Source organism: Zophobas morio, unplaced genomic scaffold (assembly GCF_036711695.1).
Source record: "Zophobas morio isolate AGI-343-1 ecotype UQ-CSIRO unplaced genomic scaffold, CSIRO_AGI_Zmor_V1 ptg000044l, whole genome shotgun sequence".
In the NCBI taxonomy this organism is placed as follows: domain Eukaryota; kingdom Metazoa; phylum Arthropoda; class Insecta; order Coleoptera; family Tenebrionidae; genus Zophobas; species Zophobas morio.
The window spans coordinates 4,711,682-4,731,346 of record NW_026972149.1 but is presented as its reverse complement, the minus strand read 5'-3'; the positions used below and the strand labels follow the sequence as shown (position 1 = coordinate 4,731,346).

Genomic DNA, 19,665 nt, shown 5'->3' with positions numbered 1-19,665 from the left:
AGTTGAAATATTGTAGTCATATTTCATACTTTTCAATCAACTAAATATATAAAAGTAACAGTGATTTGAAAAAACTTAAAATGATTATTTGTCAACGTTCCACCAAAAGCCAGAAGTTCTTCTCAAAATCGGTAAGTGAAGCTTATTTTAAGTAAACTTAAGTAGTTCTAAGATGTGAACTTCGTAACTATTCGCCGTATTTGGATAACTGCGTAATTTCAGATAAAAATGGAAATTTTTGTTTTTTAAAGTAAAATTTTGTTTCAAGTTATGGTAACGGGGACACTCAAATAACGTGTTTAGAAAATATTGTGTGTATACATACGTCGGAAAGTATGAAGTGAGCAGCCAGGCAGTGATCCAATTGTGATAAGGTCGGCCAGATCGATGGAGCAAAACGACTTAATTTGTTGGTGTTAGTATAGAAGTAGCGTTCGGATTCGGGGCCGCCGGAATTTTGGGTTAATTATTTATAACTTAAATACCTTTGAGACATAAATGTCGTACTATTAAAAGAAATAACAGCGATATATAATATTATTTACAATGAAAAATATGCTAATGAATTACGATATTATCGTCAATATTTCGGGACTGCATCAAGATACATACTTAATTTTTAATAAATTATTTTTGCAAATATATTTTGCCACGTTATTCAAATTCTTATCAATAAACAACACGAAAACACATAATTTGGCTTTTAAAACATATTCCACCGATATGCCGGCGTATTTTCGATTTTCGGTATTGAAGGCTTTCCGCATACAAAATTGGCACTATTTCGTAAAATTATATCCTATTTACGTGACTAATTACCTTTAATCGTACAGGCTGATTCGTTTTCAATATCTTATGTAACTTAGCATCTGTTGTATTTAATCACGACTCTGCTTATTTATGTTACTTATTAATTCCACTACTAGTAAGGCCACTTTAGAACACAAGACGTTTAATTTAATTCTGACGCACGTGGAAAACTGCAGTACGACATCGTGTGAATTATGTCAATTTTTTTAAATTTATTTTCGCATTATTACACATCCTTCTGTGGACTTTTTGATTTTCTAGGAGTTGTTTACCGCAAATTTATAACTAACAATTATTATAGAGGCTATTAATTTAATACAACTTCGTTTCTGTCTCCTAGTCATACCCGAACTGCACCAACTAAAATCATATACACACGACGACGTCTAGGTTATGTTTGAGAAATAAGCTAAAATATGTTGTCGTTGTTTCCCCAGCGTAAGCTAAAGGAAATATTGTAATAAGACTATTTCATACTTCTTCCAAATTTCGCAGCTCATGGAATACGAAATTAGCGACCTCCTTTGCTTGTCCTCCATCTACTGTCTGCCGACGACACTGCAAATAGTAAAACTCTAATCGAAATTTGTTTGCCCATCCCCTCCAAAAAATCGATGACGTCTTGAAATTTTTTTTAACAAAAGAAACAATATTATCGTCGTCATTATCCACTCTTTTTAAGTTCTTTTTGATTGTAGTTTACACAAATCAATAATCACTAGAAGTCTTCACACACTCCAGAGAAACTTTTTAACACGAAATATAATGAATATAATGCTGGATCATTAAAAGTTGTAACAGTACGACGCATTGGGTCAAGACCATGAATAACAACATACTAACTTAAACGAAAAGCTATACAAAAGTCAAAAACTTGTGGCTTATGACTAAAGTTGGACACGTGTGTAAGTTGCATATTGATTATTATTATTATTATATATTAAAAAATTACCTGACCCCAAAGCATATTTTGGTCGAAATGTGTCTATAATTCCACTACTAACTAAATTTTATAGAATGGTCGGGGTTAAAGTACACTGCATCTGAAACGACCGTGATCAAAATCATATTTGTTTTCGTGTGATAATTGTGACAAAAAAAGTGTTTTGTAAATAAGATAATCACGACATCTGACATCTGATGCACATAATTTTAATCAAGATCATTTTCGATCAAAACGCGTAACTGATTATATCACCACCGAATTGTTTCAAGTGACTAATTTGTAAAAGATTTTGGCGATTTTTGACTACATTAAAACAAGAATCTTTCGTTGTATTTTCTTTTTAAAACCATCTGATTATTAAAATCAAATATTTACACGTGCTATATGTTAGAACAAAAATCTAAATGAGGGTGAGGCAATTAAATATTATAATATTGCATATCGCAACGATAATATCGCGAAACAAAGCATTTTTCACACGCATTGTTACAAATTATTAGCAGAATTCACATGATCTTAACGAATACGTCGCCACTTGAATATTTATTGCCCTAATTTTAACTAAAAATTCTAATCTCTTTTCATTATAGAACTGTATATTTTTGTAACGCTATGGTAATTTGGTTTTATGTTTATTGGCCAACCTATATGTTCATGTAGAAAAAAAAAAACAACGTTAAATTAGATGCAGATTAAGATTATTGTTTTGGTATTTGGTAAAAATACGCTTGTCAAAAGTTAGATAAATGAGCAATAAAAGTCAAAATTGTATATTTTTAACCCTCTGTTTAAAAACTATTATTCTAAAATCTACTGGACAAAGTCAGTTTGTTCAGGTTATCATGTCAAGGCAAATTTTTCTGTTAAACCCTAGATAACAAATTCCCCTTAATCATCAACCGATTTTCATCATTTTTTCAATGAAACTACATTTTTTGGATTTACCACTCAACAAATCTAAAGTATAATCGTTCAATAAATCTCCTTAACACACATCTTTTAATCTGATAAAATTTTTGCGTCTACTTTGTTATCAATGTTGTGTTCTGACATAGAAATCGGTCACTAAAGACCAGGTTTTAGCTGGTTCAAGAAAATCTGCGTAACTTCCGTTATCGGAAGGGCTTTAATCGGTATATCAATGTCCAAAATTTTTGCATCAATCTAAAGTACCTGGGTATCATAATCAGCTAAATCATTGTTGTCGGAATGATTTCGAGTAATCGGTGGCAGGTGCCAGTTGGAATTAACGTCATCTATCCACACTTATCTCAGGTCATTTAATTTTAAATTGATTATAAATGTATTTTTAACTACTTTTGTTTCAATACTGTCGTGATTTCACCTTTTGATTAGTTTTTTCAACTACTTACACAATCACTTGTAAATCTCAAAAAGGAAACAATTTATCTGCCGCTATACAGGGTCGTGGAAAAAATGGAACATTGGAATTAAGAGCAACGCAAACTTCACCTCGACTGGAGTGTTATGAAGAAAACAACAATGAATTACTTTCCCAACTTCAAAAAAATACAATGTGAGGCTAAACGTTTCAATTAAATCGTTATTATCTCCATTGAAATGAAAATATTTGCTTTTAACTGTTAAAACACTGTTCCCACACACATTTTATAAACGACATTTTAATAGCGTTTTAGAATTTTTTGTACACGTATGACATACGAAAGTATAGCGTTCTAGTCTACCATTAAATAAGTCATCGTTCCAAAATGTATAACGGAAGCAATTCGCACCGTGAGAAAGAACCAGAAATTTTAAAAGCAATAAAGAATAAGAAGAAACGCGCTGAGAACAAGAAAGTGCAATAAATTGGCCACCATCATTGAAATTTACACACAGTGATAAAAATAATTATCTTTTGTTGTCTAAGTTTTTTTTTTTGAAATTTACAGGTTAATGGCCCAATTTAAACTTTTTTTGGTAACTCTCTGTCACTAAAACTAATTTTATTTCAAATCGTGCTTTCTGTCTTGTTACCAAATTGAAATTTTGAATTTGATTAAGGAATTTATTCATTATGATTCATAGAACCTTTGTTCCTTTGAGCCAAGCAACCTGAGACTAGGTCAACCGTTTAAATTATCATTATCATAATCCTATGCGGTTTAGTGCCTTCCGAGAAAGCACAAAATGAATGTTCCCTATTCTTGATTATACGTTCCACGAAACATCTTTGTTAAGAAATTTCTCAAACTGTTTTGCGTTGTGTTCCGCTGACGAGAAACTCGAAATTGTGTAAAAATCGGCAGCAACTTGTGATTGACGATAATCCCCGTAATCGACACTTATCCATTGTAATTACTGCACTTAAGCACAGATTATTGTGGCAAGTGCTTTAGAAAATTTCCATGAATGTCCAAAAATAGACAGTTTTAAGATGTTTAGTTAAAGCGGAAACAATTTCAGGGATTTTGGATATTAGTGTGAAAATCTAATCGCTGCAATATACTTAAATCGGGTCACTTGCACGCCGCGGTTAGTGAAAGGTCTAATCCCCAAAAAGGTTATTATTGTTTCCAGGTACAGTAGGACCCTTAATAACTACCTGCGGTCTAAAATTGTGTAGCTACGGTAGAAAACTTTCTACTGTCTAAATATATTGTCTATTTAAATCCTTTTGTGTATTTATAACCATAAAGTGTGTGATAACCATCAGTGAAAACGCCAGAGTCATAAACGGTATACCTATGCCCACCTGATAAGAATCTAGCAGTACAGGGATACAAAGATCAGCAGATCTGCTTTTATAAACAATGTTTCTTATACATTTCTCCGCTTGATTTTTTCGAACAATAAAAATATTTTCAGCACTGTATGCGTATTTGGTGATTAATAAATACGTGTGTGAGTGACTAACACCCACGTAAACGACTACACAGCTGTTTGTTATTAACCCTTAAAGCTATATGCATTTTTGTGACCGTGTTGCGTAAGTGACCATCCCCAAAAATCAGTTCCCTAAATTACGTGATTAACGAATTTACTTAAAATTAAAAAAACTATAATAGGGTATTAAATCATTAGATTTTTCAATCATACAGATTAGGATTAATACTGACATAATCTCAATGATGCTTGATATGAAAATCGCCGTCTGCACATTTATCAGTACTCATTTAAAACAAATTTTTGGTCACGTGCCAGGTAGTCTCAAAATAATACAAATTTTTGGAAATTGAGATTTGAACTCGTTTCGTATTTTGAATATAGTGCTACGTTGCCGTTTTGTTTGTTTTTTGAAAAATATAAAAACACCCATAACTACATATATAAAGTGAAATGACAAAAATACAGTACAATAACGTTTAAACGTACTCGTTATGCGAAATTAATCTCCATAGCTATTGCCAAGATAAGGGAACCGTAAAAAGGCGATCAATCCTATAAATCTAATCCTAGTCTATATCGCACGTAATAAACGCAATAACCCTATTTCAACAAAAAAATAAATCTGAAAATTACGATTATGTATCTTTGGGTTGGCGTTCTGCAACCGTTTTCGAGTAATTGAAGATTCCTAACTGTATTTATCTGTCAAATAATGACTCAATTAGAGTATCGTAAAGAAAATTAGCACTTTTTTTTTACAAAATAAAATATCTGAGGTTTTTTAAGTCGTGGCAGTAATAAGGATAAGTGAAGGTTACTGGGGCGAAAAGCTATTCCTTGTGATGGGGGGGATGTCCACAATTTCCTCCTATAACTGAGCGCATAACTACAGAGACGTAACTAAGATCCAAACAGTGTCTGACGTCACAATCTATTATCTAGCAATTTTCAAGAGTACCTGCGTGTACCTGGGATATTTCGCTTATGGTTTAGTACTTACTTATACTAGACCCAGTGCGAATGCTGGCCGTGGTTTTTGTCTGTCGTGCACGTGTTTGTGTAGTTCTGTAAAACTGGCTATTCTGAAAGTTTTTTCGTAAGTATTACTTTACTATTTATGATTTTTTCTTCACATTGTGCTCATTACACGATCTTTAATTCATTAACGTCGATAATTTATTTGACTCGATTACGCTTTTTAGTCTCGCGTTAATGACTACTTTTCCCACGGAGTCTTGTTTTGAGTAAAATTTAAGTAAATAATGACAGTTTTATCTCAGTAATAATAATTGGAGCTGTATTATTGTTACTTAAATCCGCCAGTCTCGCGATTTGATAACAGTAATTAAAATCGTTTCAGTAGGTAAATAATTATCGACTGTGAAAAATTTTAATTAAAAGTGTAAAAAATACAGAGATGACAATGCGCTAAATTACGATAAAAAAGTAGTAGATTCTTCCGTGATCGGTTTTTCTAAAATAAAGAATTCTGATAAAAGCTACTTGGCTGGAATTCTACGGAATATTTCCATGTGAACTCGGACAATTAATAAGATTTATCGTGCGATGATAAATAGAGTATATATACATAACGGTATTGTTCGGAAGAAATCACTCGATGTAAACATTTTTCAAAATTTATTAATATCAGTCTCGTGTGTGATAACACCACCAACAACTCAAAAAACACTTCATTGTAATTAGCTCTCTAATAAACGGAATATTTTCAGGATACGCGACATACATAAGTTTATCTCGTCCGGTAAACACAAAAGACTCTTCTCTTTTCATATCGCAAGAATTACAACCTTCCAATTGCGGGAAATTATTTAAATAACAAAGTTAACTTGAGGGTTCCGGTAGTAGCGAAAAATCAACTTGAACTAATATTAGGTGGTTCATGGCCACGACCACACGTACGAACCCCTTAAAAAAGTCTCCGTTTGCGGACAGCCCGTACATTAGCGTCATTATATCGCATTTATTTTAATTAAAGGTCATATATAAATTACGAATCGCTTCCTCAATTTTAATCGTGAAATTGTGTGCGTTACAATATAACATCAATTTTTTTCGCTTCCATTGTTTAATTGTTATTTTTTTCAACGTCCAACGAATTTAACAATAAGCTGGAATAATGAAACAATCGCTGCAGATATTTTTAAATTCAATTCAGATACAAAGGTAACGTTCGAAAGTTCAATAATCGCTACGAAGATGGTTCTTGTGATAACGATCTCTGATCTGTTTCCACACAACGATTTAGCTAGTTTCTGTACAATAAAAATATTACTTTTTTACGAAAAATGACTAGCAAACCGAAAATAAGAAAGTGTCGAGATTCAAGGTAATTAATGTATGACAACGCTACCATGACTCGAGAAAATATATTTGCTTGGACACTGGAATAAAATAGCTGTAATAAACTGATAAAAAAAAGAAATGTAAAGGAATATCACGCACACAGAACAGACGGAATAATATTTCGTCCGCTATACCTATGTACACCTGGTTTATTTTCGTCGGTTGACGTTTCACCCAAAGTAGACTCGATCCAGACGCGGTGTTACTATTTTAAATTTTATAAACGCCGTCTCATAAAAATAAAGCGGACACATTTTATCGTACTATTAAAACCTGATATCGGTCATAAAGTACAGTCGATACTTGTTAATGAAATTTTATAAACTGTCGTAAAGATTTAATAAATGTTGTATCGTAGACCTGGTTTAGTTTCTACTTGCATTTTTGTTTTTTACGAGTTTTAGTTGAAATGACACTTGTGAATTAAAAAATGAACTAGATATATTTTTTTAATCGGGAGTGGAAGCACAAAGTTCAAGTTTTTGTACAACTAAAGTACATAATTGTTGCTACACGAAGTGTACATGAGTTAAAAATTTTAAGTATCGTGCACTTACCTCAATCACTAGAATTTAAATAATGAATTGGATTCTACTACACTTCGACCAGATCAATCTGTACTGTAACTATATGTAATCCACAACGTTTAAGTCAAATTTCGCAAAAACATTGTCAAATGTGTTACAACCTGTTGTAAATCCATCAAAAACCGAGTGTTTGTGAAGGTATTATTGTCCTAATGATTTTATAAACTTCCTTCTTACTTTATGAGTTATTTTCTGATAAATATGATAACAGAGCGTGCGACGAAATACCCAAGCACTAAATGTTGCTAAACGAAAATTATAAAAACGTGTATGACAGTTACACAATATCTCAGTAGTTATGAATGGATATTCAGTCGAAGGAAAATTTTTCGTGTAATTGTGAAGCATTAGGTGGCGCGTAAATAGCTTATAATTACCCAGCGTCGACTCTACGATTGATTAGAAAGTATAAATCTGGGCAATAAAAAGCGTTTGTTTCGCGTAAATAACATCACTGCGATGAAATAACTTGTCGTTTGTTGTTTATAGCATCGATCGTGGTTGAAAATCGTTATATTGCCGCGATCATATTATCGGTCGATAACGTATTACCATAAAATTACGTTGTTTGTTCTATTATCCCTCAATTTACATCGAAAATTAGTTGAAACGTTGTCTTAAGCACGTCGAAGCGTTTCCGATCTATCGATAAATAAAATGATTTCGGGCGCCACTTGTAAAATTCGGAAAGTGGCCGTAACAGGGAAATTATAGCTGATTAAAATATGTTAATTTGTTTTCGGCCAACTTCCGAACTGTCGCATATAAGCGGAAATTGCAAATAATCGGAGGAAAGTATCGTAAAATGCTTGTTTTCGCGGTTATCGTTTTGGGAAAGCATTCTCTAATTTCCCGAAACTGTTTTCACTTAGTAAAACCACAATAAAACGTGTTTACTATAAATCTTCTTATCGTCACTTAATTAACTGTTGTTATTTTTATTAGGTAGCTTAACCCATTACTCACTCGCCAGACGAAAATTAAATATGCATCATTTACGCAAAAGTGCTCCAAACAAACCGACGTACGTTTATTAAGTGCAAAAATCACAAATCAGGATACTAATAAAATAATCCTCTAAGATTGCTATCGAACACGATAACATCTCGTGATGAACCTCCATCATTGTTGTAAAATACACGTAATATTCTAAAGCATGTATTAATTTTGACTATTTAGAACAAATTCGTTGTAAAACCCGTTCCCGGATTTACAAATAAAAGAATTTTGCAACGATGACGTACGACGTGAAAAAATTATAAAGCGCATTTTACAAACACTTTTTCCTTCCAACAGTGTTATTTCCATATAACCTCCGCTTTATCGTCATTTCTCACATTCTTTCACATTACTTACCTGTTGTTTTTCCAATTCAATCCTATTTCCTACTTCAAAAAATGCAACAATGATCATTATACAGTCTCAAGTGTGTTCATTACGTCAATATGACGCCATTTGCGAAAGTGTTGCAACGTTGAATTGTATTGTGTGCAAGAATAAACAAGATGCCGATATTTTATCAACACTTCAGAAGTTGATACATTTTTTTTTAACCGACGAAAACGTCAAGATTTTATCTATACATTTTTTAACAATTAAATGGCCATTTATGATGTTATCTGCCATCACTTATAAGAAGAATTGTGCTTAAATCTTGTCACAAAACAAAAGTGTCTTCCAAACCTCGTAAGTACGATATTCTTTAGTTAATAATTATTGAAAGGAAAGCAGTTAGTCTAAGCTGATCTAATTCGAATTTATCTGAGTGTTGTCGTGAGCACAATGGCGTAACGTTCTTGAAAAGAAAACCTTTTTTTAACCGCAAGATGTTGTAAGGCGGTAAAAGCGAATTTTCTGTGTGGCAGTTAAGCAACGTTTTTGTAATCGATTTAGGTGGCAAAAAATAAATCAGATATGATGGAACCGTTCTAAATTGATAGTTAATCAAACTATTAATTGGAAACGAGATAAAATTCCCTTTATCTATAATATATAAGTATCATTCAAAAGTGTAAGCATCATTCGTTTACGAAAACTCAAAATGTAAGCAGTAGTGCGTTTTTTTAAATCGAAGATACTCATCGAAGATCAATGTAATCGTTTAAGGTAAATATCCTATGAGATAAGTGCTATTGTAATTTTCCTCGTCCTATCAAATAAACAATTTTTCCAAATCATATGCTTGTTGAGTTTTGTCATTACGTTGTATTTGTTGCATTTGTGTTTTGATAAATAAAAATTTCACACGAATCTGACAAAGCAAATAACAAATTCATTGACATATCGAATTCTTGAAATTTTGACGCAGAACTCACCGCGGAATTAACAAACATAAATATTGTTGCCGTTGTTATTACTACTGCATTCAACTTATCTTGGGACAATAAAACACAATTTTAATTACACTTAGACTCTACTTTATGCCAATTAAATTATAATTTTCCGTATTTCTTTGTTCATGGAAGATTTTCTTTTAGATTAAATCTTTTTGAATGGTCGTCAAGGACTCATTCACATCGAAAATTGAACGCATTTACGAGAAGTGAAATTACGAGAGAAGTTTTGGACGGAATTCAACCTATTCATACTTCAAATCCATAAACACAGAAAAGTAAGTATAATTTATGTTTTTCATTAACACCGACACCACATTCCCTCGGCTAAACTACTATTACGCGTTACATTCTGGACGTGTGACGAGAGAGAAAACTCGTTATGAGTTTCGAATTTTCTGCGTACGGAATGAACTATTTTATCGATACTGAAGGTGATGATTTCGAGGGAAGAAACGCGTCAATAGTTACCTTGTGGTTAAAAAAAAATGCACGCCTCGGATATTCATGAACATTTATCGTCGTTTCCGCGTTATGTAAGCGATATTACATATATTAGAAACCACAAATCATATACCACACATCTGGTGTAGTTATACAATGGTTTAAATTTTTCCATGAGGTACGTTTTTAGTTTTTTATAACTAAATGTAAACCCCAGTTCTATCAAAAGTCAGTTGAAAGAGGCGGAACCGCGTTTGGTTCCATGCTTTTGTTGTACCCTATACAACATTATCTTTTTTCAAAATTTTAAAAATAATGGGTAATTGAGAACGCATTCTCACGTAACTATTATTTAGTTAAAATATGCACATTTTTCTAAATTACTCAGAAATCAATGAAAAACTTACCATTATTTCCACATTATGTAAATACTAAATTCGCAATATAAATTGAAATTGTTTTCGTGATCCATTACACAGTCATTATAACCACAAAAGTACCCAGTATATCTTCTGAGGTTACACAATTAATTTAGATCCATTTTTTTACAATAAACATTTTCCATTCTCTGGCTTGTTCTTGCCAAAAACACAAACTATACAATACTCACTCCACTTCAGATAATAAAGTGTAACAAAACTACTATATTTCGATAAAAGAATATTTTCACTTCAACGTTACTATTTAAAAAATTAAGGCTGTTGCTACCGTGACAAGCTCATTGGTGCTTTATTTTATTTTATTCTTCAGATATATTTAATGATTTTAAGAGGAAAATAATCGAACTGTGTTTACGTAGTTTTAATTTCGTAACAATAGTCATACGAATTGGTCAAAATACTTTTCCATAACAGAACAATAAACAACAAAATTATTTTATGCGCGATAAAGTTTTGTGGTTTATAAACTTTATGCTTTTTCGTTCAAGATTAGCAAATAAGTAGGTCGAAAACAAGAAGGTGTCAATTTTGCACTCCATACCACAAACTCTCATAGAGTTGGACCAAAGATATTTCTTGTCATTTAGTTTATCTAGATTATGAACTATCTATTATTTTATGCTCCGATTTATAATTACAATGAACATTTTCAGAATGGTTGTGTATCCATATTCTGAGGACAATTTAGACCCACATGTCACTTTATCTGTGATATCAGACAAAGTTCCCGAAATGACAGACAATCAGTTAACAGTGTCGACGATTGTTGGTCTATCGCCAGACTTATCTAATACCAAAGAGATGGAAGCAGAAAATGGTAACTAAAAAAAATCAAACTAAAGTCAAAATAACCCAATTTCGTATATTTAGTTAAAGTTGAATCTCTATACAACGGCAAATCTTTGGAGTCGATAAAATCCATCACCGTTAGTGAATCCGATGCCGAAATAGACGCCACGACGCTAGAACAAGAACGGTGGTACTCTATAACTCTACAAGTCTTCATTCCTTTCATGATCGCAGGAGTCGGGACAATCGGTGCTGGAATCGTTTTGGGCAACGTTGAGGTAAGATTTTCATTATTTTCGTACTTCTGGAACCACAATTTCCAAAAATTTAGAACTACGAAGTATTCCGAGAAGTCAAAGCTCTGTACATCTTGGTGCCATCCATAATCGGCCTCAAAGGCAACCTGGATACGTGTTTAGCCTCCCGTTTATCCACGCAAGCTAACCTCGGCAACATGGAGTCTAAGCGCGAGTTGTTCAAAATGGTGGTCGGTAACGTCGGGTTGGTCCAAGTAAGATGAAAAAAAATTTCGGAAATGTTTCATTTGATTGCTTCGTTTTAGGTACAAGCTATAGTTGCGTCTTGTTTGGTTGCTATATTCGCTGTGGCGGCGTCTGCGGTAGTCAATGGCGGCTTCGACTGGGGACACGCGTTGTTGCTGTCGGCTTCGGGAGTGCTAACGGCAACGATGTCTTGTTTCATCTTAGATTTTGTACTAACTGCAGTGATAGTCATATCTCATAAACTGAAGTTGAACCCCGACAATGTTGCCACTCCTTTTGCAGCTAGTATTGGAGATATTGTGTCACTTCTAGTCTTGTCCACGTGGGCCAGTTTGCTGTATACAATTCATGGTTAGTACGACTTGTTGCAAAATGGCGTCGTTTTATACTTTTCTCAACAGACAAATACCCATGGGTCATGATAGTCATTGTGGGAGTCTACGTTCTATTGATATTACCCATATGGATATTCATCGTCAGGAAAAACAAATACACAAAAAAAGTTCTAACTCACGGATGGACTCCAGTTCTCAGCGCTCTTATTATTAGCGGGTAAGTTATAATTTTCTTAGCATGTTGATAATATGTATAGTTTACCGCAAATTGCAAGTGTTTAGAAAGGAAGTATGCAATTTTGACCACGAGTGACTGCATTTACAAAGTTCAACTTTGTACAATTATATTTTTACAAAGCTTCCGAATTGCGCGCTACTTAACGTCAATTATTTCGCAAAATCGTAAAAAATTTATGGAACGAGTAAATATGAAACGAATCGCGTAGAAATTAACATTGCACATAACTTTAACCATACTCGTCGAATAAATTAAAGCTAATTTCGCGCTCTTAGTAATTCGTAATCCGCATTATGCACACACGTCACTCTGAAATTCCAAAAATGTATAAATTAGCAGTTGAAAACCAGTGTGGGAAAACAAAATCGTGCCTCACATTTAACACATCTTCAGGAAATATTTCCGCGTTTTTTCTTCAAACTAGCGTGCCATTAATTTTATACTACTTGACAACAAGGGTCACTGAAGTACCAATACCTCTTCGAACTAGTTCGGGAAACTTTAAAACTTTACCCTCAACAATTAAACTTTGTCTCTCAAGTTTGATCCTCGTTTCCGTGCGAACTAGTTTCGAAGTCGAGGGATGGTCGCTCCGGGTTGTGGGTTTTTTGCCCGACCAGGAACTCGCCAAAACAATACAGCGTCAGTTAGATCATGACATTGAACAAAATTTCCTACGGTTATGGTCTGCAATATTGGCATTTTTTGTTTTAATTGTATTGACGTCTGCAACCTTGAACGTGCATTTACCTATTCTTTTTGCAGAATGGGCGGGTTGGTACTGGACTCCGCTGTTGACCAGTTCTCTGGATTCGTGGTCTTCCAGCCCATCATCAACGGTATCGGTGGCAACCTGGTGTCGGTCCAGTCGAGTCGCATCGCCACGATGCTCCACAAAACTTCCTTGATGGGTGTGATCCCTCCACATACCAAGCAGTGGGTTTGGCCATGGACGGCGCTCATCAGAGGAGTTTTGCCCGCGAAGTCCGCCAGAATCCTCATTCTTCTGATGATCCCAGGGCAGGCAGTTTTTGTGTTCGTTGCTGATCTTATTTACAATGATGGAGTGTCGTGCGTGACCCCAGCGTTTGCCTTCTCGTACATTGGAGTTAGTTTAATACAAATTGTTTTATTGTTGTATATCGCTCACCTTATGATACACACTATGTGGAGGTTTAAGATAGATCCGGACAACTCTTCGATTCCATATTTGACAGCTCTGGGTGATCTGCTGGGGTCTAGTCTTCTACTTCTCGCTTTTATATTCTTAAGGGAAATTCACCAAGACTATTCCCCGGTAGCTACCGAGGAAAGTTGAATATAATTCAGTACTTAATTTTATGTGATCGATAAGGTTTTATACTTAATATTTAATTGTATATACAAAGATAATGTACAAATTTATAGTATTACATACGTTGAATTTACACTCAACTGTAAATTTAAATGTGATCCTATTGCCAGTAATTTTATTTTATTAAGTTGTAACACCAATTTTAGTAATAAACCAAACATGGACAATCTTTATTTTTTCATTATTTCCAAAACGCATCTTCAAATGTTGCTGATATTCATGATCGGAGAAATCGTAAAGTAGGCAACCAACTTTACACACTCAGACTTGGAATTCTAAATACATAAAATGATGAAATGAATCAGGAGTTTTGCGATCGATAAAACAACCGATTGGTGTAAGAATCTTCAGTAAAAGTACCACCTACTTTCATTGGTGTCCTTAGATCCTCCAAGTAATAAATTCGATTTTTTTAAGTACCATACGTTACTTAAAACACATCAGGAATTAAGGCAATTGGAGGGGGGGGGGACCTTACAAGTACTGGCTCAATCTTCTCCGCCCCCCAGTGTTGCCCTTGCGTATTTTAACCTTGTAATGATTAATCTTTTTAGAAAATGTATTTATAATGACAACTTTTGCAACTAATTTATATCTACCTGACTTGACTTTAGTTGTTAGAAAGACAAGGAGGGATGGAAACCTTGATGAGTCTTCAAACGTCCTCATTGTGAAGTGATCAAGGGAACTTTAAAGAATTTAATTTTGGAGGCACAAACTCCACTACTGAGCGACTGATTTTATAAAAGCATTTTTTAAATTCTACAAAGAAAAAATGGACTCTCAAAGCTAAATTCTATACAAAGAATACTTTATTATAACATTTCCAAAAAACGTGGTGCAGACTAGCGTTATTGCATATTGTATTACATTTACAAATAAATAAAAATTATAGGAATATCGTTTTTGTGAATAAGTTTGGTTATGGGCGATGTCAGCTGTGTGTGTGTGTGGATTGTCAAATAACTGTGCTCATCTTCACTCGTAACAGTTATTCGTCTTCGATTCATGAAGCTGCCCTGAATTTCAAGGGATTTCGATCTGTTTTTAACTTTGTACTATATGGGCCGCAAATGTCAGTAATTTCAAAACTGGCAACATTTTTAATAGTTTGGGTGTAATATTTATTTAAATAACGCACCAATCTGTTACAGTAAATCTGTGACGAGGACTTGTCAAGAGGAGAGTGCCCAACTTTAAAATATTTTAAATTTCGCGCTCCCCCTCACGCATGCGCCATCGCCACCTTTACCTTGTCAGTGTGATTTTTATTCATTTTGTGTTACATTTCTGGCTCGTCGTTTCGTTATTTTTGTGAACATTTTTGTGGAAAATGGCAGAGGCGGCTGGTGCCGGGGAGCACAAGGGCACGTGCCCCCCCATAATTACAACGTCTACAAACCCAGTGGACAACGTAAGATAGTAATTTTCAACATTTAAAAAATTATCCCGAAATTTAAATAATTATCAAAAGTAATTTTTTATCTCGCTCCACGTGCATAAAATATATCAAAATTTACATCCACTTACATCTAAAGATGTGTGTCTTGGATATAATATTCAAAATACGTTATTGCTGATAAGAGCCGGGCACAGAGACTGAATCATCGGTGATTCACACGTTTTGTTTACACCGTTGCCATGGAAACCACACATCCTAGCCGCCTGATACAACTAGACTGTGGTCGCGTTGCGCCGTGTTCGGCAGGATTGAGTCACTTACTACGGCGAGTTTTAATTTTCATTCTGTGCGAATGGGTATTACACACCGCCTATATTAATAATATTCGGGCACATAACGCAAGGGTCGACAAAAATCGCCATATATTACGCCAATTGATAATAATGTGCATAAAATTTTGTGAACGTTGAGATTAGGAGTACCGATTTTTTTGATTCCCACAACTTTGCGGTGATATATAACGTCACCTGTGAATGTGGTGTGCGGACTTTTAATTTGATTATGACGAAATCACATTGAAAAATTATAGAGTCCCGGGTAATTACCGAGAAAAGTTGAATATGATTCAGAACCTAATTTTATAGGATGAATAAGATTTTATACTTAATATTAAAATGTATATACAAAGATAATGTATCAATTTATAGTATTACTTTAATAATAAAGAAACATGGACAATTTCATTATTCCCAGTACACATCTTCGAATGTTGCTCACATTAAGATGAGAAATCGTAAATTAGGCAACCAACTTTACAACACTCAGTACTTGGAATTTTACATAAAATGATGAAATGTATGAGGAGTTTTCGACCAGTTTATCTCACCATGTATTAATTTATACACAAACATATTTATTATTACTAGATTATTATTATTATTAGATTGAGCTGCTTAACAGGAACCCGTTATCAGTCAGCTTTAAAAAGAGACGTGAAGATTATTAAAGAAGTAATTAATTAGTAATTAATTAGAAACCGGAGTGTTGCGTGTAGGTAAATAGTGGTACTAGGATATCAGAAGCTCATACAACGACAACTGATCCAAATTTTGGTGTTAGCACCACAACCTGATATCCATCCATAGGACAGATAACAGTACCTACAGCGATTAGCCATGAGGAAGCAAATGGTACTTATCAATCACAATAGAAATAATAACAATTTATATCAGTGAAATTACGACAAGAACGAATAATGAATCCAAGAAGCTTGATAAAGTCAATATGAAGATCAAAGACCAATTGTTGATCGAACCAAATGCCCAAATCTTTGATAGAAGTGTATCTTGTTATAAGTTCTCCCTCAATAGAATAACCATACTTGACAATAGTAGATTTGCCAGTAAAAATGATCATCAATATCTCTTTCAATTTCTTGTCTTAAAGATTTAAATTTCAGCAAATAATAAGCAGATTTTGATTTTTTATATTTTTTAAATATTATGCTTTATAACTCAATTTTGCAAATATTTGAAGTGCACCAAGATGGATAAACCCGTTTACGATGTTTCTTTCTAGGGACATACATTTTGGCGGCACAATAACACGTTGGTAAGCGGAGAAAAATAAGCGGCCTCGTGGTCTAGTGCTGAGGATACCAGCCCGACAAACGGGGGGCGTGTGGTTCTTCGCTCACCTTCATAAATATCAAGTAACTGATACAACTTTGTACAAAAACAAGAATATCTTCGCTGATATCATGACTTTGTTTTAGAAATGTTTTGCTCAGCGTCTTTGGGATAAGAATGATTTTCGTTGCAGAATTTAGTGCCTTCATGTTCTAAAAAAGGAGAGGCACTACAAAAACCGCGACTCCAGTTTTTTAGTTCGCTTGAGTTTTTTATCGCCAAGAATCATTCGTTATCGACTATCACACAACGGATGTGATAAGAGTTATTGCCGTTTTTGCGGTATATATATTGCACCTGATCGCCATAAGGGCACTACTTTCACCAACTATACAAGCTAGATAATTAAACCTCCAAGGGATAAGCGAAACCAAAAAACTAATATATAATTAACAACGATAAACGAGAAAAAATATATGAAAATACACAAAACAAAACAAAATTATAAACACTTATCGCCAGGTAATCCAGGAATCCATCCCAAAAACCACCTTAGAACACCAAGCAAACACAGAGCACTGAAAACGCGTGCTCTCCCACACACTCCCACCGAAAACCAATACATATACAAACAAGTTTTTTTCTAAACGTGTGCTACACAGTTTTTGGTCAGGAGCTACAAACATCTTCAAGAACACCACAAGGTTTCAACCTTTGACCACTTCTATTTTTGGATTTTATCGACGATGTGATTGATGACAACTTTTATGGTATCATTTTCTTTAATATGAAAAAAAAGTATGGTAAGGTATCTTCAAACAATAGATTTTATCGATGAATTATGACGATTCTAAAACAAGTGAATTATGTTAACATTTTAGGTATGGTATATTTTGCACTTGCGTTCATTTTTATATATCTTGTTAATGATATATAACGTGTTCTTTGTGATTTTTATCTATGTTAAACATAATGGCTGCAATAATTTAGTTTTGCGACCGCGGTTTATGCGAATACGCGTCAGACGCGATAATGTGGCAACGTGGTGCAGACTAGGGTTATTGTATATTGTATTACATTTACAAATAAAAAAATTGTAGGAATAGCGATTTTGTGAACACGTTTGTTATGGGCGATGTCAGCTGTGTTTGCTCCACAAGTACCGTTTAATACAATATGCAGGACTCTAGTTTGTTATCGCTCGCCACGCCTCTTATGTCTTCACTCGTAGTGTCACTTACTAATGCATTCATTGTACTTGTATAATAATGGATACAAGAATGTTCATTTTCTAATAGGTAACCTTTCCGGGGAGTTCAACCCGTAGGAAATCAAACATTATCAAACACTTCTCAGTAGTAGCTACTTAAAATCTTTATTTGCTTATCAATTATCTGTATTTATGGTTAATTTATCTGGTACGGATCGAATTCATCTATTGATAAAATCGGTGTTTGTTTATATTAATTCGGTCTAGATAATATCTGTTACCCGCAGATTCTGGATTGTAATAATAAAGTTCCGGGACGAAAACATGTGTTTATAACCTCTAGATTCAAAATGTGTCCTAATTTATTCGTCTTTTCTTGCAGCGATCTACAACGTAGCAAATTATCCTACGCCGGCTGCTAACAGAGGGCACTAACGTGCAGAAACTGACGTTCCATGCTTTAAACATTCACACAGTATGGGAGTGAGTCAGTCTGGTGGCAGTGGCTGGTGTTTGTTGCGTGTAGCGAAGACAGCTGATGGTTGTTGTATTATTAAAATTTAAATATAAAATTTCTTATAACTTAAACTTGATTAAAACGGTGTAATGTGCAGTAACTATGAGAAAAATGTATCATGGACGATATAAATCCAAAAAGGCCTCGATCACACGACTGTCATGTAATAAATAATCGAATAACCAACATAAAATTGTAAATAAATTAAATAATGACAACAAAATCGAAAACCGACAACAATAGAACAACAACTTAAGTAAGTATAAAAAACACATTTTTAGCGTATTGATTCTGATATATGGCTTAAAACACATTCTTCAAAATATTGACTATTTAATTATTTATGATCTCACTTTTTATTTTCACTTAAGTACCGGTTTTCCGTCACTTTCTTCACTCCAGTGACATAATTAAAAAAAAAACGACACCGCTTTCAAAAACTGATCACGCAACAAAAATTACCAAATTATATTTGAAGACATATGACCATCTTCCTGTTATTTTAATGTAGTGCAATTATTCGGCGACAGGATACCAACAGAATTTTTTTATTAGTTCAGAGCACCCAAACACAAATTTTCGAAAAATCTCGTTCAAATAAAATTCTTTTATTGAGGTTGCAACAATCAAGCAGTTGCTTGCAATTCATTATTTATGCTAAATCTGTCGTAAACAATGGCGTAAAATTAAATTACAAACAGGTTTTTATAATTTGTTTGGATAATTAGCTACATCAAATGATTTTATGAATAAAAATATCTCATTTCGAGTTTTATGGAAAACAATTAAAGTCTGTGGAGAGGGATATAGGATGATGTGCCCCGATTTCGCGAAAATATTAAATTGGGTTGAAAAAGACGTCTAGAAATTCGTGTTTAATTATTTAATTCAGTGGACTAAATGACAACTCGCTTA

The 19,665-nt window shown here is 33.9% G+C and overlaps 3 protein-coding genes across 6 annotated transcripts in view; 2 read left to right on the top strand and 1 right to left on the bottom strand.

Annotated features, from left to right (window-relative positions):
- Window positions 1-7,626, bottom strand: part of LOC135141855 (voltage-dependent calcium channel subunit alpha-2/delta-3) — a 92,917-nt gene extending 85,291 nt beyond the window's left edge. Inside the window, exon 1 of the mRNA XM_064073393.1 lies at window positions 7,528-7,626. The gene's annotated coding sequence lies outside the window, so the exon portion shown is untranslated. The remainder of the gene's footprint in view (window positions 1-7,527) is intronic.
- LOC135141858 (solute carrier family 41 member 3-like) lies at window positions 5,513-14,162 on the top strand. 3 transcript variants are annotated; one of them, XM_064073401.1, is made up of 8 exons: window positions 5,513-5,702; window positions 10,035-10,168; window positions 11,428-11,591; window positions 11,645-11,841; window positions 11,895-12,074; window positions 12,126-12,417; window positions 12,468-12,618; window positions 13,405-14,162. In XM_064073401.1, the coding sequence occupies exons 3-8, from the start codon at window positions 11,429-11,431 to the stop codon at window positions 13,955-13,957; spliced, it is 1,536 nt and encodes a 511-aa protein (XP_063929471.1). In that variant the 5' UTR covers window positions 5,513-5,702; window positions 10,035-10,168; window position 11,428; the 3' UTR covers window positions 13,958-14,162. The 3 variants fall into 3 exon arrangements, with proteins under 3 accessions (XP_063929471.1, XP_063929472.1, XP_063929470.1); XM_064073402.1 differs by lacking the exon at window positions 5,513-5,702 and adding an exon at window positions 9,126-9,243; XM_064073400.1 differs by lacking the exon at window positions 5,513-5,702 and adding an exon at window positions 9,569-9,663.
- Window positions 14,163-18,726: 4,564 nt separating this feature from the next.
- Window positions 18,727-19,665, top strand: part of LOC135141481 (alpha-1,6-mannosyl-glycoprotein 2-beta-N-acetylglucosaminyltransferase) — a 40,007-nt gene continuing 39,068 nt past the window's right edge. For both annotated transcript variants that reach the window (XM_064072614.1, XM_064072613.1), the window contains exon 1: window positions 18,727-19,006. The gene's annotated coding sequence lies outside the window, so the exon portion shown is untranslated. The remainder of the gene's footprint in view (window positions 19,007-19,665) is intronic.